This window comes from Rhinopithecus roxellana, chromosome 3 (assembly GCF_007565055.1).
Source record: "Rhinopithecus roxellana isolate Shanxi Qingling chromosome 3, ASM756505v1, whole genome shotgun sequence".
NCBI classification, from domain to species: domain Eukaryota; kingdom Metazoa; phylum Chordata; class Mammalia; order Primates; family Cercopithecidae; genus Rhinopithecus; species Rhinopithecus roxellana.
In genome coordinates, this window is record NC_044551.1 from 166,430,781 (window position 1) to 166,455,320 (window position 24,540).

The 24,540-nt window shown below is 40.8% G+C and overlaps 1 protein-coding gene across 2 annotated transcripts in view; it reads right to left on the minus strand.

Moving 5' to 3' along the window:
- Positions 1–24,540, minus strand: part of RNF130 (ring finger protein 130) — a 109,932-nt gene that overhangs the window by 69,911 nt on the left and 15,481 nt on the right. For both annotated transcript variants that reach the window (XM_010380962.2, XM_030926863.1), the window contains exon 2: positions 11,607–11,801. In XM_010380962.2, the coding sequence (XP_010379264.2) occupies positions 11,607–11,801 (195 nt within the window). The remainder of the gene's footprint in view (positions 1–11,606; positions 11,802–24,540) is intronic.

Genomic DNA, 24,540 nt, shown 5'->3' on the forward strand with positions numbered 1-24,540 from the left:
ACTGCCCTTTTTTTTTTTTTTTTTTGAGACAAGGTCTTGCTTTGTTGCCCAGGTTAGAGTACAGCAGCACAATCTCAGCTCACAGAAATCTCCGCCTCCTGGGTTCAAGGATTCTCCTGCCTCAGCCTCCCAAGTAGCTGGGACTATAGGCATGTACCACCATGCCCAGCTAATTTTTGTATTTTTGGTAGAGATGGGGTTTCATCACGTTGGCCAGGCTGGTCTTGAACTCCTGACCTCAAGTGATCCGCCTGCCTCGGCCTCCTGAAGTATTGGGATTGCAGGTGTGAGCCACCACGCCCAGCCACTGTCCACTTTTTATACCATTCTATCATTATATAGTCTTTTAATTTCTATCCTGAATACTTAAAATATGAATAAAAGAAAAGATCACCTCATGTATACTTGCTTTGTCCCTCCAAGTCAGAATACTTGAGGACATGCAACTGAAACCTGTTTCAGTTTGAGATCTTATATGTGTGTTGCTTTTGAACTTTAGTTTGCATTATACTTTTAAAAACCAGCTTTTGTGAGGTATAATTTACACCCTGTAAGACTCATCTTTGTAAGTGTGCAATGAGTAAAATGATAGGGATGTGCAACCATCACCACATCCAGTGTTGGGTCATTTCCATCACCCCCCAGGAAATTCACTCCTGCCCTTTTTAAAAATACATGTTCCTTGGCCGGGCGCGGTGGCTCAAGCCTGTAATCCCAGCACTTTGGGAGGCCGAGACGGGTGGATCGCGAGGTCAGGAGATCGAGACCATCCTGGCTAACACGGCGAAACCCCGTCTCTACTAAAAAATACAAAAAAAAAAAAAACTAGCCGGGCGAGTTGGCGGGTGCCTGTAGTCCCAGCTACTTGGGAGGCTGAGGCAGGAGAATGGCGTAAACCCGGGAGGCGGAGCTTGCAGTGAGCTGAGATCCGGCCACTGCACTCCAGCCTGGGCGACAGAGCGAGACTCCGTCTCAAAAAAAAAAAAAAAAAAAAATACATGTTCCCTTTTTGGTGTTTTATTTTTGTTTTTTAAAGATGGGGGTTTTGCTGTAGTTGCCCAATGAACTCGTGGGGTCAAGGGAGCCTCCTGCCTCAGTCTCCGACGTAGCTGGGATTCCTGATGTCTGCCAACATGCCAGCTCTCTCATGCTCACTGCAATTAATCTTCATGCCCACCTCTACCCTACACAGCCACTAATGTGATTTCTGTCTCTGTATGTTTGTTTGACTTTCTTAGACATTTCATATACATGGAATCATATAATAGTAGCGTTTTGTGTCTGGCTTCTTTCATTTAGCTAATGCTTTTCAGCTTTATCCATGTGTCAGGAGTTAATTCTATTTACAGCTGAGAACATCACCAGTGTGAACAGTGCAGCTCCACTTACAGGCAAATTGTCTTCCTTCTTGGCCATCCCTGAAATAACAAGACCACCATCCTCTTCCTCCTATCCCCCAAGCCTACTCAATGGGAAGAAGATAAGGATGAAAACCACTATGGGGATGTGACCAACTTCCACTTAATAAGGAGCAAATATATTTTCTCTTCCTTAGGATTTCCTTAAAAACATTCTTAAATAACAGCACACAACATATGTAACAAACAAAGGATGTGTTAATCGCCTATGTTATCAGTGAGGCTTCCAGTCAACAGCAGGCTATTAGTAATTAAATTTGGGGTTGGGCACGGTGGCGCACACCTATACTCCTAGCACTTTGGGAGGCCGAGACGGGAGGATCACCTGAGGTCAGGAGTTTGAGACCAGCCTGGCCAATATGGCAAAACTCCATCTCTACTGAAAATACAAAAATTAGCTGGGCATGGTGGCACAGGCCCATAATCCCAGCTACTCGGGAAGCTGGGGCAGGAGAATCGCTTGAACCCAGGAGATGGAAGTTGCAGTGAGCCAAGGTTGCGCCATGGCACACCAGCCTGGGCGATAGAGCTGAGGGTCCATTTCAAAAAAAAAGGAAAATTTTGCGGGAGGCAAAAGTTACACACAGCTTTTTGACTGTGTGTGGGTCAGTATTCCTCCCTAACCTTCTCATTGATCAAGGGCCAACTGCAGTTGCTGAACTATATTCAATTTTATGGACATATAACTTGTTCATTTATTCACCAGTTGATGAACACCTGCGTTGTCTCTACTTTTGTGGCCATAATAAGCAATGCTGCTACGAGCATTTGTGTGTAAGTCTCTGCGTGGACTAAGTCTCTGTGCGGACGTGTCATTGTCTTCATTTCTCTCAGATATCTGGGAGCGGGCTGCTAGGTTGTTTGGTATTTTTATGTTTAACTTTTAAATAAATTGCCAAACTATTTTCCAAACTGGTTGTACCATTTCACATTTCTGCTTGCAACACGTAAGGATTCTAGTTTATCCACGTCCTCAGCAAAATTTGGTACTGTATGACTTTTTAATTATAATTATTCTAGAGGATGTGAAACAGTATTGTTTTGGTTGCACTGTTGTTTTGACCGCATTTGTCTAATGATCAATACAATGTCTACTTATTAAACCCTTTGCCCACTGTAAAACTAGGTTGTTTATCTTTATTTATAAGAGTTCTTTATATAGTCTGGATGCAAGTCCTATATCAGATGTATGATTCAAAAATATTTTGTGGCTTATCTTTTCATTGTTTTAATGGTTTCTTTGGAATGACAAAGGTTTTAAATTTTGATAAAACCTAATTTTTTATACACAGTGTTTTTGTAGTCATAGGCAAGAACTTCTTGTTCAAAATCACAGACTATCTTCTAAAAGTTTAGTTTTACCTCCTACATTTTGTCCAATATCTAAGTGAAGTCATTTTCATGTAGTCCAAATCCCTCCCTCCCTCCCTCCCTCCCTTCCTTCCTTCCTTCCTCCCTCCCTTCCTTCCTTGAAACGACCTTGCTCTGTGGCCCAGATTACAGTGCAGTGGTGCGATCCTGGCTCACTGCAGCCTCAGTCTCCTGGGCTCAAGCGATTCTCCCACTTTAGCCTCCCAAAGTGCTGTCATTATAGGCACAAGCCACCAGGCCTGGCTTCTTTTTTTAAATTTGCACATGGGTAACAATTGTTTCAGCACTAGTGCTTGAAAGACTGTCCTTCCCTCACTGAATGATCATGGCACTTTGGTTGAAAATGAACTGACCATGAAGATATTTATTTCTAGATTCTCAATTGGGATCCATTGATCTATATGCGTATCCTTCTACCATTACCACAATGCCTTGGTTACTAAAGTTGTGAAACGGAGTAGTGTAAGTCCTCTAATGCTGTTCTTTTTCCAAAATGCTTTGGCTATTCTAGGTACTTTGCATTTCCATAAAATTTCAGGATCCGCTTATCAATTCCTACAAAATACATGCTATGATTTGCATAGGTACGTACCACAAGGAATTTATGTATCAATTTTAAGATAACTGCCACCTTGACAATATTGAACAATGGAATCAAAGGATAGGAAAGGGCTCTCCATTTATCCAGATTTTTTTCTTTTTTTTTTTGAGACAGGGTCTCACTCTGTCACCCAGGTGAGAGTGCAGCGGCATCACCTGGGCTCACCACAACCTCTGCCTTCTGGGCTCAAATGATCCTCCCACCTCAGCCTCCCAAGTAGCTGGGACCACAGGTGCATACCACTATTTATTTTTTATTTTTTTGTAAAGACAGGGTCCCCGTGTGTTGCCCAGGCTGGTTTTAAACTCCTGGGCTCAAGAAATCCTCCCGCCTTGGCCTCCCAAAGTGTTGGGATTACAGGTATGTGCTACCACAGTTGGCTGAGATTTTCTTGAATCTCTCTCAGTAATGTTTGTAGGTTCAATGTGCAATTCTTATATTTCTTTTTAACAAGTTTTTGTTCTTAGGCTATCGAGAATGAACTCTTCTTAATTTCACTTTTGGAATGTTCATAGCTAGCATATACAAATACAGTGGCTTTTGGGCAGACCCAGTGGCTCACACCTGTAATCCCAACACTTTGGAAGGCTGAGGTGGGCAGGTCACTTGAGGTCAGGAGTTCGAGAGCAGCCCAACCAACATGGTGAAATCCACGGTGGTGCGCGCCTATAATCCCAGCTACTTAGGAGGCTGAGGCAGGAGAATCACTTTCACTTGAACCGAGGAGGCAGAGGCTGCCGTGAGCCAAGATCGCGCCACTGCACTCCAGCCTGGGTGACAGAGTGAGACTCTGCCTTCAAAAAAAAAAAAGAGAGAGACAGAAATACAATTGGTTTTTGTATAATGACTTTATATTCTACATTCTTTCTAGACTTGTTTATTAGATCTAGTGGCTTTTTAATAAATTCTATTTGATTTTCTACATACATAACCTGTGAATAATGAATTTTATTTCTGCCTTTCCAAACTGGATGCCTTTTAGTTTTTTCTTCCCTGTTTACAATGGCTAAAACCACAAGAAAAATGTTGAGTAAGTATAATGTCGAAATCAAGGAATGAGAGTGGACACTCTTGGCTTGTTCCTGATTTTAGGGAGAAAGCAGTTAGTCATTCACCATCAAATATGCTGTTAACTGTGACTTTTTCATAGACGTCCTTTATCAGGCTGAGGATGGTTCCTAATGTGTTGAAAGCTTTTTTTTTTTTTAAATCATGATAGGTACTGAGATTTTGTTAAATGCTTTTTCTGCACCTACTGAAAATGGTTAGTTGGCTTTTTCATTTATTCTATTGATTTTTCAGATGTAAAAAAAACAAAACAAAACAAAACAAAACTATATATCCCACTCCTGGGGTAATGAATCTAATCCATTTTATATGTTACTAGATTCTATTTGTTAATAATTTTAAAAGAATTTTTGTACCTACATTCATAAGGGATATTGGTATATAGTTTTCATGGATATCTTTGTTTGGCTTTGATATGAAGGTAAAAACTGGCTCCACAGAGTAAGTTGAGAAATGTTCTCTATTTTCTGAAAGTTTGTGATGGATTAGAATTATTTTTTCTTTAAATATTTGACAGACTACACCAGTGAATATCATGGGAAGAGATTTAATCCCCAAATCAATTTTTTTTTTTTTTTTTTTTTTTTTTTTTTTTTTTTTTTTTTTTTTTTGAGACAGAGTCTTGCTCTGTCGCCCAGGCTGGAGTACAGTGGTGGTGCGATCTCGGCTCACTGCAAGCTCCGCCTCCCGGGTTCACGCCATTCTCCTCCCTTAGCCTCCTGAGTAGCTGGGACTACAGGCACCTGCCACCACATCCAGCTAACTTTTTGTATTTTTAGTAGAGACGGGATTTCACCGTGTTAGCCAGGATGGTCTCCATCTCCTGACCTCGTGATTGGCCCGCCTCGGCCTCCCACGGTGCTGGGATTCCAGGCGTGAGCCGCTGCGCCCAGCCAAGATTTCTTACCTATTATAGGTCTACTCAGATTTGCTATTTTTTCTTGAGTCAATTTTGACAATGTGTATATTTTTAGGAATTTGTTCATTTCATTCAAGGTGTCTAATTTGTCAGTATAGAGAAAAAAGTAAACATAGCAGGTTTGAACTACTATCCTTCAAAAGGCCTGCTAACAATGTTGGCCCTTGGGTGGCATCTGGGAATGTGGATTTGGGGAGGATTTCCACCATTACCTAATAAAAGTGACTCACTGTGAGTGTGACTATGTGGTGAGTCCTGTGAGTCCTAGTGAGTCACTGAACCTGTGGATGGTCATGGGGACCCCAGACATAGTTATAGTTACCATAAAGTTGTTCACAATATTAGTTTATAATCCTTTAAGTTTCTGTAGAGTCAATAGTGATGTCCTTTTTTAATTGTGGTTTTGGTAAACTGCCTTCTTTTTTATTGTCAGTCTATCTAAAGGTTTGTCAATTTTATTGATAGTTCCAAAGAACCAACTTTTGGGTTTCATTGACTTTCTCTATGACTTTTCTGTCTCACTTATTTCTCCTCTAATCTTTATTAACTCCTTTGTTCTACTGGTTTGGGGTTTTGTTTGTTCCTCTTTTTATAGTTTCTGAAGGCAAAACTTAGTTTAATGATTCTAGATCTTTGTTTACTGACCTAGGTATTTAAAGCTATTAACTTTCATCTAAGAACTGCTTTCCTAGCATTCTACAAATGCTGATGTGTTTTCATTTTCATTTGGTTCCAAATGTTTTTAAATTTTCTTTTTGATATTTTTATTGGACCCATGTGTTATTTAGATGTGTGTTGCTTAATTTCAAATACTTGGGAATTTCCCAGATTTTCTTCTTTAGTTGTGGTTGAAGAATGTACTTTGTACAGTTTCAGTCTTTGAAAATATATTCAGACTTGTTTTATAGCCAACCATATGGTCTCTCCTAGAGAATGTTCCATGTGTGCTTGAAATCAATGTGTATTCTAGTCAGTACACAGAATGTACTACATATGTTGGCTAGGTCAAGTAGGTTAATAGTGTTGGTCAAGTTTTCTATATGCCTACTAATTTTCTATCCAGCTATTCTATCAATTACTAAGAGTAGGGTATTAAAATCTCCAACTATAATGGTTGAAATGTCTGTTTTTCCTTCCCATTCTGTCAGTTTTTGCTTTGTATATCCTGGGTCTCTGATATATGTTGGTGTGCCTGATAGTGTCCCATAGGCATCTGAGGCTCTGTTCATTTTCCTTCAATGGATTCTTCCCTCTGCTATTTTGAATCTGTTGTTGAAGGCCTCTAGTGAATTCTCCATTTCCAAAATTGTACTCTCCAATTCCAGAATGTCTGTCTGGCTCAGCTCTTTTATATAATTTTTATATTCTTTACTGAGAATCTCTATTTGTTGTCTCACTGCTGCCATTCATTATTGTCATACTTTATTTCTTTAAATACAGTTTCCTTTAGTCTTTGAACATATTTAAATTAATTGCTTTGAAGTTTTTCTCTGCTAAATCCACTATCTGGGAACACTCACAGGCAGTTTCTATAGACTTTTGTTTTCCTGAATATGAATCAGACATCTCTATATTTTGCATGTCTTATAAACTGTTGAAAAGTGAACATTTTAGACAATATATTGTAGCAACTCTGGATTCTGATATTTTCCCCCTTAAAGTTGGTGGTGTTGCCTTGTCTGCTTGTTCACTTTTGTTTAGTAATAGGCTGGGTTAAACACACGAAATCTATTTTCACTGTGATGTGCAACCACGTCGTGTCCACTCAGTTTCTTCTTGTTCTATGTTCTTTTTCCTCCTTCTTTTTAATAAGACTGGTTTCCTAGGAACTGCCAGTCACTGGCTCTCCTGTGGTAGCCTGCCTCTGTGAAGTCACTTCCACAGACAGTGACACTGGACACTGGTGTCACCCACCACTGCAGACAGAAACTGCCAGTCCTTGCAGCCTGCTCCACACTGGCAGAAACTCCATACAACACAGCTTGGGGAGTTTGGGAAGCAGCACCCTGCTAAACCACAAATTTCCATTGCTCTTACCTGAAGTCTAGAAGTTTTCCAAAGCATAAATGTGTCTCAGATTTAGATGTCCCTTCATTGACATCCAAAACACTGAAATGGCTGTTTTGTCAATTCTGTCCAGTTTTTTAGTTGCTTTTTTGGAAGAGGATTTGCTGATCTCTTCACTTGGTCTTTACCAGGAGTGCTACCCCTACTTCTCTATTATTTTTAATTCTACCTTATAAATATTCTACAAAGTTTTTCTCTAATGATTATTTTGAAGTATTTCAAATAAGCAAAAATTACAAAGAATATAATAAATATCTGTCTACCCACACACTCAGCTTAATAAATAAAACATTATAGATACATTTACTTCTCTCTGATCCTATTTCCTTTCTTCCCTCTCCAGAGACAACCATTATCCTAAATTTTGTATTTATTAATCTTATGTATGTTTTTCTTAGTTTATACCTATATACATGCTCTTAAATTACTTAATTAAAATGTTTTGCATTTTAATTTTATTCAAATGATATCTCACTCTAAATATTCTTCTATAACTTACTGTGTTTGGGAGACTTATGTAATACATGTAGCTTTAATTCACTGACAGTTAACTGCTGCATCCACATGCCACAATTAACCCAGTCTCCTACGACAGACACAGGTGTTTTCAATAATCTGCTGTTACAATGCTGTAATACTCTCATACACGTTGTCCATGCACAAGTGCAAGAGTAACAGGGTATAAAGAAGGATAGAGAGGCTATCGGTGCTTGTGTAAATATATGGCATCTACCCCTTGGCTCCCACGTGGTTGGAGGTGAAATGTGAGAGACGGGGAAACGGCGGTTGTGTCCACCACAGGGATCCATGGCCTTCCACAGAGTCTAGATTGAGAGTCACAAGGGGCCTTACAGAAGGCCTCTATACTCCAACCCCCACCCGGGAGGCAACGTGGCCTGTGTCACAGAGCATGTCAGTGGAAAATTTGGGACTAAAATCTAGTTTCCTTTCTTTACCGCCTTCTTTCTCAAAGCAAGATCTGTAGACCAGCAACGTTAGTGTCACCTAGAAACTTGTTAATAATACAGGCTGTTGGGCCATATTCCAGACTTATTGAATCAGAATTTGCATTTTAACAAGATTCCGAGATGCACATTAAAGTTTTAAAGCTTGAAAAGTAGAGTGTGCCTCTAGGGGTGAAATTACCGATCACAGTGTGCAGATTCTTTTAACTACACTGGACAATGCCAAATTTCTCTCCAAAGTGTCGTACAAATTTACCCAGTTTAGTTTCCCACATTTTTTTTCTTTTTTTTTTTTTTTTTTTGAGACAGAGTCTTCCTCTGTCGCCCAGGCTAGAGTGCAGTGGCTGCATCTCAGCTCACTGCAAGCTCCACCTCCCGGGCCCACGCCATTCTCCTGCCTCAGCCTCCCGAGTAGCTGGGACTACAGGCGCCTGCCACCTCGCCCGGCTAGTTTTTCGTATTTTTTTTTTTTAGTAGAGACGGAGTTTCACCACGTTAGCCAGGATGGTCTCGATCTCCTGATCTCGTGATCCGCCCATCTGGGCCTCCCAAAGTGCTGAGATTACAGGCTTGAGCCACCGCGCCCGGCCTCCCACATTATTTTTTCTAACTGTCTATGAACCTAATCACAACCTAAGGCCATTTCCTATTGCTCTTATGTACACCTCCACTGTTTGCCTTACAAAGCTTCCATTTCCTAAGAGTATATCCTCAAACTATACCCCTGCATTTCTTTAATTGGTACTATTAAACACTCGTCTGTGATAAAAAGAGTTACATGGTCAAATAGGTTTGGGAAACACTAGATTAATCAAAATAAAATAGGCTTTTTGTTTAGTTTTGTGTTTGTTTTTGAGACAGGTTCTAACTGTTGCCAGGATGCAGTGCAGTGGTGTGATCATGGCTCACTGCAGTCTCAACTTCCCCAGATTCAGGAAATCCTCTCACCTAAGCCACCCAAGTAGCTGGGACTACAGGCATGCACCATCACACCTGGCTAATTTTTGTATTTTTTGTAGAGATGGGGTCTCCCTATGTTGCCCAGGCTGGTCTTGAACTCCTGGGCTCAAGCAACCCTCCTACCTTGTCTTCCCCAGGCTCAGGGAGCAGTGATCGTACCACTGCACTGCATCCTAGGCAACAAAGTTAGACCTTGTCTCCAAAAAAAAAAAAAAAAAAGCCTGTTTTATGTTTTACTTTGATTAACCTAGTATTTCCCAAAGTTCTTGGATTATAGGTGTGAGCCACCACGACCAGCCAAAACAGGTTTTTTAAGACTTCTCAGAGACCCAGAAATGTTAATAAGTACTAGGAGCCCCTAGATGTGGACTACGTTTCAAGGATTTTCTGAAACTTTGTGTCTCCATGAGTCCTCTAGGAACATATCTAAACAAACTAACATTTCAAGGAACACCAATGGGAAATGCTGCATTGATACAGGATTCTCGTCCTTTTTAAATACAAGTAATTTAAATTTATTTTAAGATTTCAATTCCCTCTTATAATTCCCAGATCTTCTCATACTTTTATTAAAAGACTCTCATTTTAGCTACTTCTCTGTGGTTTTGTGTAAGTAAAACAACATTAATAAGAAAGAAAAATTCATTTTGCTCAGCTGAATTTCTCCCTATTCATTTTTCTTCGTGTTTTAAATAAAGAAGAAATCAGCATGGAATGAAGATAAGTTACATTAGGCCCAAATTTTTAAACAGTTTTTCTTCCCTCTGAGACAACTGAGGAAACCAAACTGGCACCTGCTCTGAAACCTAGCAGAGAAACTATCCTCCTGAGTCCCGTGTTTCCACACAGATGTCCAGCTAAATTAAACTGCTCCTTAATTTTCTTTTGGTTTCCCTGAATAAATTAAAAGTTACACGACCCCAGTGACCTCTGGAGAGTGAAAAATCACACATTTTATTTTATTCTTTGTGTTTTTCTTTAGTTTCAGTTTTTGTACAATAAGCATGTGTTACTTTTGCAATGGGAAAAAATACACCTTACTTATCTTCTTTTCTTTCTTTTTTTGAGATGGAGTCTTGCTCTATCACGCAGGCTGAAGTGCCGCGGCGTGATCTCGGCTCACTGCAACCTCCACCTCCAAGGCTCAAGCAATTCTCCTGTCTCAGCCTCAGCAGCTGGGATTACAGGTGCCCTCCACCATGCCCAGCTAATTTTTAATTTTTAGTAAAGACAGGGGTTTCAGCACGTTGACCAGGGTGGTCTCAAACTCCTGACCTCAAGTGCTCCGCCCACCTTAGCCTCCCAAAGTAATCCTACTTCTAAAAGGCTGAGTTTGAAAGGTAAGACAAGTCAGCGGGCACTGAAGTTCAAATCTGCCTGCACCATTCTATCCAGATGTGCAGGGAAGCACCTGTGACTCTCAGCTAAGGTGGGCAAGTCTTTGCAAGAAACTTGCTAAAAGTCATTACGTGAAAATTACATGATGAAAAGTTAGTTCTTTAAATAAGTCAAGCTCTAAAATTCTCATGAATGCAAAACTAAATTTTATCTAGATTTCAACTGAAGGAGACAGAGTGGTGAAACTAACGGAACATCAACAACACTGGGGTGTGAGCCCTCTTCTGTCGGCCCTTCCTAGTCTGTAAGATGAGAGAGAACCTACATCACGCATGGTTATTGTAAGAACTGTCTAAAAAACATATTTAAAAAACTCATCACACAGCGCCTGGCATTTATATAATTAGTGCTCAATAAACTGCAACTATTGTTATTAAACAATTAGAAATACCCTGACTGCTTCCAGAAGAAATAAAGAAGCATTGTTACTACTGAAATTATATGAATTACTAAGTCAGTTTCAACATTCATCCTGATGAAAACAGAATCCTTCCCAGACAGGTAATCCTTGAGAATCCATGACATAACCTGGGTGAATGATTCCAAATCAAATACATTATTTGTCAAAGTTAGTAAGCAAAATGTAGAAACGCAAAACAACTAAGGATTTAATCACAGCCAGTGATTTAGTAAGTCCAAGTTGTACGGACTGCTGTCATCATTACTTGTGAAAAAGAAGAAATTCAAGGATGGGGAAAAAACATGTATCCCAACAAACAAATGGCAATACTAATAGGATTATGTTGGAAATTACATGGCTTCAGCAGAGGCAGAATGCTTACCTATAAAGCAATGATTTCTAAGAAGAAAAACATCAACAGCCCCCATGTTTTGTTTACCTGGGTGAGTCATGGTAACCGGCTCCTCTTTGGATTTATTATTGTAGATGACTACAGCAACTGCATTGTGGAAAGCAGCCCGTGATATTTTCTCTTTAAATGTGCAGTTTCCCCTCTGTAGCAAGGCAATCCACTGTTTGATATTAGGAGGGACAAAGAACCGGGTTTGTGGATCACAGCCCAGATGATCAGCAACTGAAAAGAAAAAGAAATATACACATGAAAGATAAATAAAACTGACCAAGTCTTTATCAAAGCGTCAGCTGCTTTCCGAATACCACACAGAGCTAAAGCACGTCAAGCAGCTTGTAGCCAGCAGAGCTATGAACACATCCGCAAACAATGCAATGAATCAGTCTCTACAGGGAGAGACATTCCAATGAACTGTAATATAATGCACATTAAAACAATGAAAATTTCTTAACTTTACAGACTGTTAAAAAATAAAAAGACTGATAATATCCAGTACAGGGTGGTAAAGGGAGGAGGAAGAAAAGGCCAACACAGATGAGAAACCCAGGTGACTGATGTAACCCCGACTTCTACTCATTCGTGTTCAGGTGCTAGCCCTCTCCACACACACCCCACCACCACTACCCCCGCTGTGAGAAAGCAGGAGACTGGACTGGGGGCCAATGAGGAAGCCAATGTAATTCTTGGTTCAGTTACTAAGCGATCCTGTTGAAATTCAACCATGTTTGAGCAAAGTTCTTCATCAATGTCTAAGGAAAATTTACAAGTTTGGTTTTGGCTTATATTTGAAAGCTGAAGTAGTTAAAATAACATCTAAGTAGAATAAATGTATTATTCCTCTAATTTATATTAGCAAAAGTCACCCCACAACTCTCTATCAAGATACACTTACTGTATCCATCTGTTTAACAGGTTACAAGAAGACACTAAGAATGTTGGTACTACAAATTACATGGCCACTGTTCTGGATTTGTTGGGACAGTTTATTTAAAATACTCATAAGTACATTTAAATCTGTCAGAGTAAGCTCCTCAATTTTTCACTCTGCACATATGGCCATCATGGTTCTGACATCCTCTGCAAATCTTAAGAAGCCCCCGGCTGCTCTTCCCACTCCCACTTTCACATTTCTAACAGGTTCAAATGAGACAAAAGGGTAGTCCAGGAGGGGAGAGAAGTCACCAAAGGTAGTCTGAAGACTGCTGGTACACAGTGGCGTAGGGTGCCAGCCCTGTGCCCTGAGTCAGCCCTGTCGGTCCTCTGTGTGCCGGGAAGGAAGCGAGGAAAGGGAACACAGCACATAGATCTAAAAGGGTGACATCAGAAGTAAATAAATCATAAAAACATGGCAAGATGTGGTGGCTCACGCATGTTAATCCCAGCACTTTGGGAGGCTGAGGCAGGCAGACCGCTTGAGCCCAGGAGTTTGAGACCAGCCTGGGCAACAAAGTGAAACAAAAAATACAAAAAATCAGCTAGGTGTGGTGGGACACATCTGAATTCACAGCTACTGGGGAAGCTGAGTGGGGAAGATTGCTTGAGCCATGATCGCACCACTGAACTCCAGCCTGGGTGACAGAATAAGACCCTGTCTCAAAAAAAATCATAAAAACATTAAGCATTAATTGTAGTAAAGAGATGACGCCAGAGGGAAAATGTTGGCTTTCCACACACCTAGAAGCACAAGCTTAGCAAAAGAAACTAAATGCTTATACTACTTAAATTGTAAAATGTAAAGATGTCACTAACTGCAGAGAACTATTACATCTATCATTCCCACTTAAATATCTTTCTCCAGATTTTCTTATAATTAATTGTGGTGAGAGACTGCAACAAGAGCATATTTGCTACCAGAGGTCTCCCATTACATGAAATGGAAGATGAATGTTTTCACAATTTTTCATGATTGATATTGATTACAAACATTACCTACCCTGTTCCTTAAAAGGTTTCTGCACTCTGAAACTTTAACCCTTCCTCAACCAAATTAAATAGGGGGATAGAAGCCTATGTCACAACTTTAGGAACAACTGAAAGACACAGTCGATGTACTGTAAAACTTTAAAATCCTGAAACAGATTGTTTACTTTCCCTGTTTCAATAATTATGCTGTTTAAAATAAAAGCAGCTCGGCGACCTGTTACGATAATCTCCTGTCTTAGAAAAATGTCTAATACTGTATCCAGACAGGGAATAACCAAAGAACTGGTTTTAGGTGTTTTGTTTGTTATTTTTTAAAACATACTGCTGCACAAACCCTGGAAGAAAACGCAAAATCAAGAATATCTAAAGTGACGTGTTTCCTTGCCTTCTGTGGAATATTTAATCATCTGTCTGTGACTAATCTCTTCTTCCCTGTGGTCTCGCATACATGTACAATGTAGTAAAGAGAAAACAACATAGTTGTGGAATCAGCAAGACCTGTGCTCCAAGTTCTAGATCAACTGCTTACTAGCTGTGTAACCATCACAGGTTACTGAAATTCTCCCATCTTTAATTTTTACTTACTTATAAAGATTGAGATATTATCTCACAGAGTTTTACATGTGAAAAAGCCAACAATAATTCTTTCTGGCCAGGCGTGGTGGCTCACGCTTGTAATCCCAACACTTTGGGAGGCCAAGGTGGGAAGATCACTCAAGGCCAGTAGTTCAAAACTAGCCTGGGCACATAGTAAGACCTTCATCCCTACACAAAATAAAAAATAAAAAAAATTAGCCAGGCATGGTAGTTCCAGCCACTCAGGAGGCTGAGATGGGAGGATCGCTTGAGCCCAGGAGTTCAAGATTGCAGTGAACTATGATCATGACGCTGCACTCCAGCCTGGGTGACAGAACAAGACTCTATCTCTAAAAACAGTAATAATTCCTTCATTCTTGAATGCTTAAAAAAAACCTCTTTCCTTCTGTTTGTTTCACTGACATTCATCCTATGTTGTCTTGGTGATCCAGTCTGGTGCCCTTGGGAGTTTCCGTGCCGAAATATGTGGGCTTCCCCAAGCTCAGCAGCACCCCACACTCCTCCGCTCTTAGTAACCACTACTCACAGATCCCAAGCCTCATCTTCTTTACCTTTCCTTTTGACAGTGTCACAGTCCACTCAGAAGACAGCAGTTCAGTAATATTCATACTCTTCTAAGCATGAAAAGACACAGCAAGGGGTGCAACCACAGAGCAAAAGTTATCAAACATACTGCAGGAGGACTTTAAAACTCTCCTAAAGGAATCCTGCCCACTGAGACCACATTCTATGAACAACTGCATGATCAAAAAATCCAACAATGGCCTGTATAAGCAAAATAAACTTCCTGTTTCCCAAAATTCATTTAATCATCATCCATAAAAGGTCTCTGAAAACATTTATATTGGTAGTACAATACAAAATAAGCAAGAATAAGATAGGAGGTTTCTGTTCAAAAAAGTGGTATTTATTATTCAGAAGAAAGTAAGAGGTTTTCATAAACAGGAACTTAATACTGTAGTATACTCATTCTACCCAGTTATTCCCTCCTGTAATTAAGAAACTATAAATAATGAAAACAACAACTCTATAACAACTTTCCAAGAAGACTGATGACTATGATTAAGTAGTATTACTCCAAAATTTAATACCAGTTGTTTACACTTGAGAAATTTATTAAGTGAAGACATACTATGGTGTAAAATATCTATATAACTATGAGCCTTTAAAATTTGTCAATAGCAATTCTGTTCCAATTCAGAATTACTGTACTTCTATTTTTCTTACCTGCCACATTTTACAAGAGGATACTATCTCTGAATTATTTGCATTTATTAATTATATAGCCAGGAGAAACTTATTAGAGGTTTTGATAAAAATTTCAAGATAATACAAAATATTTTACTATAGAACTTAAATTTTTTTTCTTCTAGGGCTTTTCCTGCTGAGTCCAAAAATATTAAAAGTAATGAGACTTATTTACCTCTTGACAGGAACCAAACAATTATGGGCTTTTCACCTAAATGAATAGTAACTTCTATGCTTAGCAACATGCTAAGTACCAAAGAGAGAGAAAATGGGGCAAATGCCTTGCTCTTGACTCTTAAAGCACCTCCACATGGCCGGGCACAGTGGCTCACGCCTGTAATCCCAGTACTTTGGGAGGCCAAGGTGAGCGGATCATGGGGTCAGGAGTTCAAGACCAGCCTGGCCAACACAGTGAAACCCCATCTCTACTAAAAATATAAAAATTAGCCAGGCATGGTGGCGTGCGCCTGTAATCCCAGCTACTTGGGAGGTTGAGGCAGGAGAATCGCTTGAACCCGGGAGGCAGAGGTTGCAATGAGCCAAGATTGTGCCACTGCACTCCAGCCTGGGTGATAGCGCTGGACTCTGTTTCCAAAAAAAAAAAAAAAAAAGGCGGGCGTCCACATTTACTGAGGCATCATAATTGGCACCAGCACAGAAGCTGACATTAGAGGGTGCCAACACGAAATGTGTTTAGAGACTGAAGGAGGGAGGAGGGCAGGACGATGGTCAAGATTCAGTGTGAGCTGGAGCTCACATGGAACCCCTGAAACTTGCCCAGGCAGGAAGGAGGCGGGTACATAAGTTGCCAGCATAAAAACACAGAACAAAGACTAAACTCTTCTCTTGAACTCTTGTAAAACTAAGTAAGACGATATGTAACAGAACCTAGAACACTATACAAATTCAAGAAGATCAAGTTCGGAAAATATCCCATTTGTAATGAGAGAAGGGGAAGAATATTCAGGTAGGAATAACATGTAAATATTTAAAGGGCTGTAGGAATGAAACATCTCTTCCACATTCCACCAGTCTGAAACTCTCCTCCACTTTGATTCATTTGATTTAGTAAAATCTCATTTCTTAGAAATGTAAACATGCCACATAAGAAGCACTCACCATGCTATGGTGTAGGCTAATGGTTTCCTTCCTACCCCTGAAATTGTCAGTCTGCTGCAGGGGCAGAAGTGAGAGCCTAGGACAGTATTTTTCTGCAGTGATGGTCAAAACAGGTGGCCGCACAGCACAGTGGCAAAGATGTGCCTCTCCCTCTCAGAGCCTGTGTGTGTCGCTTTATCCTCCTGAAACGCCAGTCCCACCACTCTTGCCCACCACCTTCTGAGCCTCAGGATTCTGTCAAAACATCTTCTCCAGAACGCCTTCCCAGCCTCCTAAGACTGAGTTGGGTGCTTTTTTCAAGTTGCCATGGCACCCTCAGGTTACATCCATCTTGGCATTTATCAACTGTATTAGTAACTGGCTGTTTACTTCTGAGGCTTTCCTTCCGGAATGTGAGGTCTAGCGTCTCCTGTGAACATGTCTGGCACATAGATGTTTAACACGCTTGATGAAGGAAAAGGGGAAAAATGACAGGGAAATTAAGCCAAAACTGACATTTTAAAAAAGTTTGTGGCAAAGAGCTGTTTCATGTGGTAATATCCTGACCTACGATAATGTTCTATCAGTTGCTTCCTACAAAAGAGGTAAAAATAAAAATGAGACAAATAAATTAGTTATCCCGGATTTAGATTTCCCCATTGTCAGCTATGGTCTGGTTGCTTTTCTGCTCCTGAATTAGATTATAACTTCTTTATTCTTTTTTTTTTTTTTTTTTTTTTGAGATAGAGTCTTGCTCTGCCACCCAGGCTGGAGTGCAGTGGCCGGATCTCAGCTCACTGCAAGCTCCGCCTCCCGGGTTTACACCATTCTCCTGCCTCAGCCTCCCGAGTAGCTGGGACTACAGGCGCCCGCCTCATCGCCCGACTAGTTTTTTGTATTTTTTTTTTTAAGTAGAGACGGGGTTTCACCGTATTAGCCAGGATGGTCTCGATCTCCTGACCTCGTGATCCGCCCGTCTCGGCCTCCCAAAGTGCTGGGATTACAGGCTTGAGCCACCGCGCCCGGCCATAACTTCTTTATTCTTTAAATTTCCTGCTTCTACCCTATCTTTCCTTATTTTCCTTCTGTCAAATTCTGATTTTATGTTTCAAAGAAAAAAATACAATTCATCATTTCTGTTATCAATTTCTTAATTTTATTTTTAATGGCAGCTACTGGACTTGGGTCGAGCTTTCATTCTCTTCCACTTCCATGGATATAACTTATTATCTTACTGTTTCTACACCTTCACTTAAACCTAACATTTCTTTTTATTACTCAGCTTCATTGGGTGTTTAGTCTTATTGAAAATGTTTTCTTCTGGCCGAGTGCGGTGGCTGACGCCTGTAATCCCAGCACTTTGGGAGGCCAAGGCAGGTAGATCACCTGAGGTCGGGAGTTCAAGATCAGCCTGACAAACATGGTGAAACCCCGTCTCTATTAAAAATACAAAATTTAGCCTGGCATGGTGTGTGGGCCTGTAATCACAGCTACTTGGAAGGCTGAGGCAGGAGAATTACTTGAACCTGGGCGGCAGAGGTTGCAGTAAGCCAAGATTGCACCACTGCACTCCAGCCTGGGCGACAGAGTGAGACGGTCTCAAAAAATAAATAAATAAAATAAAATAACTCTCAGGCCACTCTTTGTCCTCCAAACTGGCCTGCCCCAGCCGAGCACTCTCCTCTCTCCACTCCCAGGTCCCACTTCCTCCAGGCTTTCCTCCTCCACTACCACAGTCATCCTTTGGGTCTTTACTGCCTCTTCTTCCTCCACTCGAACCTTCAATATTGATGGTCCCGAGTATTCTGCCTCCCCTGATGTGGGCCCAGGACTCTCCAGGGCTTGTTTTCACCATGTCAACAGCACACTTTTTAAATTTTTATTGGAACAACGATGTTTACTAACATCTCATGCTGAGCAGCCCTCTTTCAAGAAATCATTTTTCATTTTTACTTATATGAACCCAGTTTCTAATAGACACAGCTAAATCAAGTCGACAGTATGCTAAGAATCGGGAGAGGAAAGTGGAAAATTACACACACACAAGGGAATTCTTTCCCTTCCATTCCAAACAAAAACTCTGGCCTTGACTTGATGAGTTAAAAGGAGTTCTTCAAGGTTTCAACTGGTTTACATGGAAGGGGTGTGGAAGGGAGTCTTTGTTTGTAGTCCAGTTTATGGCAAATCACTCTATCTAATTTATCTGTTTCCTGGTTGCTCTGCCCTGCTTCTAGGTGATAGGATTATATTATATCAAAGGCTACAGGATTAACCTCCGAATCTAGGCAATTTCTGCTTGACTCACATAGGAAGAACCAGTGTTCCATGTAACAAAAATCAATGACTTTGATTGATTAAAAACAATGAGGCCAGGTGCGGTGGCTCATGCCTGTAATCCCAGCACTTTGGGAGGCTGAGGTGGGAGAATCACTTGAGCCCTGGAGTTGAAAGCTGCAGTGAGCTGTGATGGCACCACTGCACTCCACCCTGGGAAGCAGAGAGACAGAGATGCTATCTCAAAAATGCGGGGAAGAGGCAATTTATCCTGTTTTAGAACAGGGCCATATTTTGGGTTGAAGAATTCAGCACCTCGGCAGTGTCTCCACGATCTGGTTCCTTTTCATCTCTTCCCTTTGTCATCCGTAGCTTCGGTTTCATCCTAAGAGTCCCCTCTTTACTATAAGATGACTGCCAGCAGCAACTGGAGTCACACAGCTCCCTGTTCATATCCAGTGGGAGACAGAAAAAGCCAACCCTCCAGGTATGTAATTTAAGCTCTTTACTTCTGTGCAGCTCACCCTAGGTCATTTATCCCTCTGTGCCCCACATCCCCTTCTGGGGCTCAAACAGGTGTCACTTAAAGCATGTGGCTGCATAGAAGTGATGGCAGACGCCTGAATTACATAAGGTTTCTGTTTTCTGTTTTAAATAAGCAGAGGCTGGCAGGCAATTAACAGCTTACTTCAAACCCCAACGTGACCCTTATAGAGTGGCTCTCAATTCATCAGAATCCATACTTGGCTATTCAAACCCACCAAAAAGGCCAAAACCTAAGAAGAAAGCTTCTTTGGTTTCCAAGTGCTTTGACACAGGGAGGCAGCTAAGGTTCCAGCCCTCTGCCTCCTTCCCTCGCTCGAGGGAAATGCAAGCTTTTGGGAGAGGAAGCCCATTTGAAGAGCAGCAGCTAGAGCAAGTGTTCTTGACAAGGCTCTGGGGACAGAATTCAGGAGTGAGCGACATTTGGATGAGGGGAAATCATCTTTATTTCTGCTAAAATCTAACTGAAAGCTAGCATTTTCTTTATTTATAAACATAGATAACAAACCATCTGTAATTCTGTAACCAGCGGCAACCACATTACAGTTATTGCAAATACTGCAAAATACTGATAAAGGATTAGGCCCACCACTGAATCCTGCTTCTAATGTTAACTACACAAAGGACTAAAATTCCTGTTGGAAGCCAAGTGGCCATATGGAGACTCAACTTCCCACTGCTACTGCACACACAGGGACACAAGGACACCACCCTTGATCCAGAGCAGCGCCTGAAGGCATTATTAACTCTTGGGCAGAAAAGAATGTGGGAGCAAGCCTGTTTTGTCTCCTCACTTCTTTCTTCTAGTATTTCCAGTACTAATGACTCTGACGCAATGACAGTAATGACAAAGACTGGGCTATGTGGACCATAATTTAAAATGTAATGACAGGTCAGGAGTCATGCAGCTCACACTAACAGGGAAGAAGCCATCTGTCCGGAGGTTGACTAACCAGCGACCAAAGGACTTTAAGCTAAATTGGTGAGGAGGGCGGGAGGAAGGGAACATGAGGGAAATCATAAAATCAGTCCCTATGGAGGATTATAGAAAAAAAAAAAAAGACTGAAAGAGATTACTCGCATGAGAAAATGAGGTTTAAAGTGTTCATAATCTGAGACATCCATAAACCAATAAATATGAGTAATAAGAAAAAATCTTAACGTTTACTTTAAATATAGAAAATAATCAGTGAGACTTGTTGAGGCAGGTCTCAAGATTGGCCTATAATGATGGAAAGCTACTATTTTTCAGAGGGAAAAAAAGTATTTTATGTCAAGATGACGTATGTCCTTCAAGGAATCCCAAGTTAACAGAAGCACTCAAGAACACCTCTGAGAGGCAGCAAGGAAAATAAGACTTCGATGCAAGAGTATGCCAAGATCAACTGGCCAAATGGAGTAAAGATAAAAGTTTTTAACAGATCACAAAACTGGCAGACAGGATACGGCACCGACAGGTATTCCAACCACCTACAGAGCTGCGGGAAGAGATCTCACCCCTCAGCTTCCATTCACTTCGCCTCCCACAGGACAGTGGCCAGGTATGACCCCGTGAACAGCTGCCCGAGCCCAACGCAGGCCCCGAACAGAAGTGACAAGTCACGTGGAAGAAAGCAACGTATCATTTCAGAGTTTACAAAATCCTGGGCAAACAAAGCTGAGTAACAAATCATCTTGATTAGAAAGAAAATGACACGTTACACAAAGAAAGCAGCAAGAACACACAAGACAAATTAAGCTTTGAGGAGGACTCAACAAAATCTGAAAAGGCAAACACAAGATGATGCTACAGGCTTACACAACTTTTCTTTAAAAAGCCCAGAAAGTTGAAGGTTGCCAGTAATGACAGGAACAAGCAAAGCTGCTTCTCACAAAAATTTTATTTATTTATTTTTAAAGTATATTCAGAGCAAGAAAAGTTGAAAAGAAATAGGTCTACTGCCCAGGGCCAAAGAAATGACGGATGGAAACATTTCTCAAGACTCTTTTTGTTTTTGCTTTCTCTACCACGGAGAATAACCTGAGAACTGCAACAAGTGCGGCTACATGACACTGAAAATGAGTGCAGAGATTGTAAAAAAGCAAATACAGTCTTTTTTTTTTTTTTTTTTTTTGAGATGGAGTCGCACTCTGTCACTAGGCTGGAGCGCTGTGGCATGATCTCGGCTCACTGCAATCTCTGCCTCCCGGGTTTAAGCGATTCTCCTGCCACAGCCTCCCAAGTAGCTGGGACTACAGGCGCACAACACCACGTCCAACTAATTTTTGTATTTTTAGTAAAGATGGGGTTTCATCTTGACCTCGTGATCCGCCTGCCTTGGCCTCCCAAAGTGTTGGGATTACAGGGGTGAGTTACCACGCCCCGCCAGCAAATACATTCTTAGAATAGGTTTTTCTGTTACCTATTTTTACTTCATCTCAGTAGAACAGCTGTTTGTATCTTATGCATCCATGCTGGTTTCTTCAATTAATCACTCATATTCTTTCTTGAGATGATTTGTAATGACCCAGCTTTCTTTGTCCTAGGATTTGCAAACTTAAAAAATGACACAGTTGCTTTCTTCCAAATTTCTAGTCACTTTGCATTATATCACCAAATGCAAAGAATTTTGCATGTCACCCTCCTCGCCAGGGACAGATGCAGATGGCCACTTAACTTTTCAGACAACGCACATTCCTTTGGCATCCTCCCTGCCCCTCTAACCTCTCCGATACCCAGCGGTCCCCGCACCCTCTACTGAAAAGACTACTCTTTCCCTCTGTTGAATTGTCTGGGCGCCCTTGTCAAAACTCAAGTGACAAAAGCGTTTATTTCTGGTTCTCAGTTCTACTTCACCCATCTACCATGTCTCTACCAGTACCACACTGCCTTGTGGTAAGTTTTCAAACTGAAAAATGCGAATTTTCTTCATTATTTATTTTCAAGACTGTTTTGACTACTGTGAGTCCCTTTTACTTCCATACGAATTTCTAGTATTTTCATAGGATGGTCTAAATGTGTAGGTCAGTTTGGAAGGGCAAAGGTATCTTAACAAAACAAGTCTTTGGACCTATGAACATGAAAAGTCTGTTTATGTACATCTTTAATATCTTGCAACAGTGCTTTGCAGTTTTCAGTGCCAACACTACTTTAAATGCTATTGTGAAATTTTTATTTTCTAATTGTTTGTTACTGGCATATAGAACTACAATTGACTTTTTAAATTTTTGTTTTATTGATCTTTTCTCTATGGGCGTTCCTAAATGTACTTGAGCTTTACAAAAATTACTCTGCTGGTTACTGGTAATAAGAAATAAATTTTGGTCAGGAGCAGTGGCTCACACCTGTAATTCCAGCACTTTGGGTGGCCGAGGTGGGCAGATCTCATAAGGCCAGGAGTTTGAGACCAACCTGGCCAACATGGTGAAAACCCCTCTACTAAAAACACAAAAATTAGCCAGGCCCCGAGATCAAGACACTGCACTCCAGCCTGGGCAACAGAGTGAGGTTCTGTCTCAAAAAAAAAAAAGCAAACAACCAAAAAATAAGTGTTTTTTTTTTTTTCTTTGAGAAGGATTCTCACTCTGAGCCACCATGCCTGGCCAGAAGTAAGTTAAGTTTTACTGGCATTTAATTAAGGATTAACACTGGCTGCTTTTCTCAACCTGAATGTCAGATGACTTGTGTGTGTGTGCGTGTGTGTGTGTGTCTGTCTGTCTGACTCATGTGGTATACCAGTTGTCCTGACTGTCTGTCTGTCTGTCTGACTCATGTGGTATACCAGTTGTCCTGAATAAAGAGAGAGATTTCTGAAATGCAAAAGGGATGGTAGTGACTCTCTCATTCATCCATTTGTTTTCAGATAATACTGCCAACAGTATACTAGCCATATACTACTCGGTTACAGGATTTACAGACGAAATGATCCACTTTTTACTAAATTGTCCCTCATCAAATGGACAAATGCCTTTTTTAAAAACCCCAGCAAAAAGAAACTGGCAGAGCAGATACTTCTCTCTTTTTAGCTACTATAAAGGGTTAAAACCATCACTGGCGTGGTGCTCATGGCTGTAATCCCAGCACTTTGGGAGGCTGAGGTGGGCGGATCACGAGGTCAGGAGTTCAAGACCAGCCTGGCCAACATGGTGAAACCCCATCTCTACTAAAAATACAAAAATTAGCCGAGTGTGGTGGTGTGCACCTTTAATCCCAACTACTCAGGAGAGTGAGGCAGGAGAATTGCTTGAACCCGGGAGGCAGAGGTTGCAGTAAACTGAGATGGTGCCACCATACTCTGGCCTGGGCAACAGAGCGAAACTGGGTCTTAAAACAAAACAAAACAAAACAAAACAAAACAAAACAAAACAAAACAAAAAAAACCATCACCACCAATCAGATTTGGAAAAGAAAGTCAAAAAACTAGAAAATAACATAAAGACTATTAGAAATATAGATTTATTCCAGCTGTTACTATTAGCCTAAGTATTGAGTCTTAAGATAGTATCTGTGTTAAAAAAAAAATTAATAGTGTATGTATGACATTTATGAGTTTAATGCATACCCTGGGGCTATATGTACATGGGCAACAGAGAAAAATCTGTGTCCTATTACTACAGAGAATGGGCTAGAAGGGAGCCACAGTCCAGATGAGACCAGAGGAGGCTGCAACAGGTGTGGAGAGAAACAGACCACATTTTAGAGATATTTAGGAGTTTGGATCAATAGAACCCAGTAATTATTCAGATATGGGAGTAGGGGGTCTAAAGAGTGAGATTCCTCGGTTTCTGGCAAAACACACTGGGTAGAGGTGGTATTACTGACAGCAAACAATAGAGGAGGAACAGATTAGGAAATATGAACTATGTTGGACATGTTGGGCTTGAAAGACAACTCAGAGAAAGAGGACAATTCTTCCTCTCTTAAGAGTGTCTTACAGACACTCAAATATATTCCCAATAAAATGTGTATATATATGTACAAAAGACACATACAATGCTCATGACTGGACTGCATTGTTTTTAACCACCAAAAAGCAGGAAACCCACAGGCCCATGGACAACAGAACGCATAACTACTACATATTCATAAAGCAGATCACCAACAAAACCACTGCTACATGCAATAACATGAATTTATGTCACTAACATGATGTGAGCAAAAGAAACGAGTCACAAGAAGGCATACCATGACTCCATGTATATTGTGATATAAGAAATACATATTTAGTCTTCATCCCTGGTTTCTGTCATAGAGTTCCTAACACGTTAGGAATTTCCTGAGCGACAGGGGTGAGAGGAG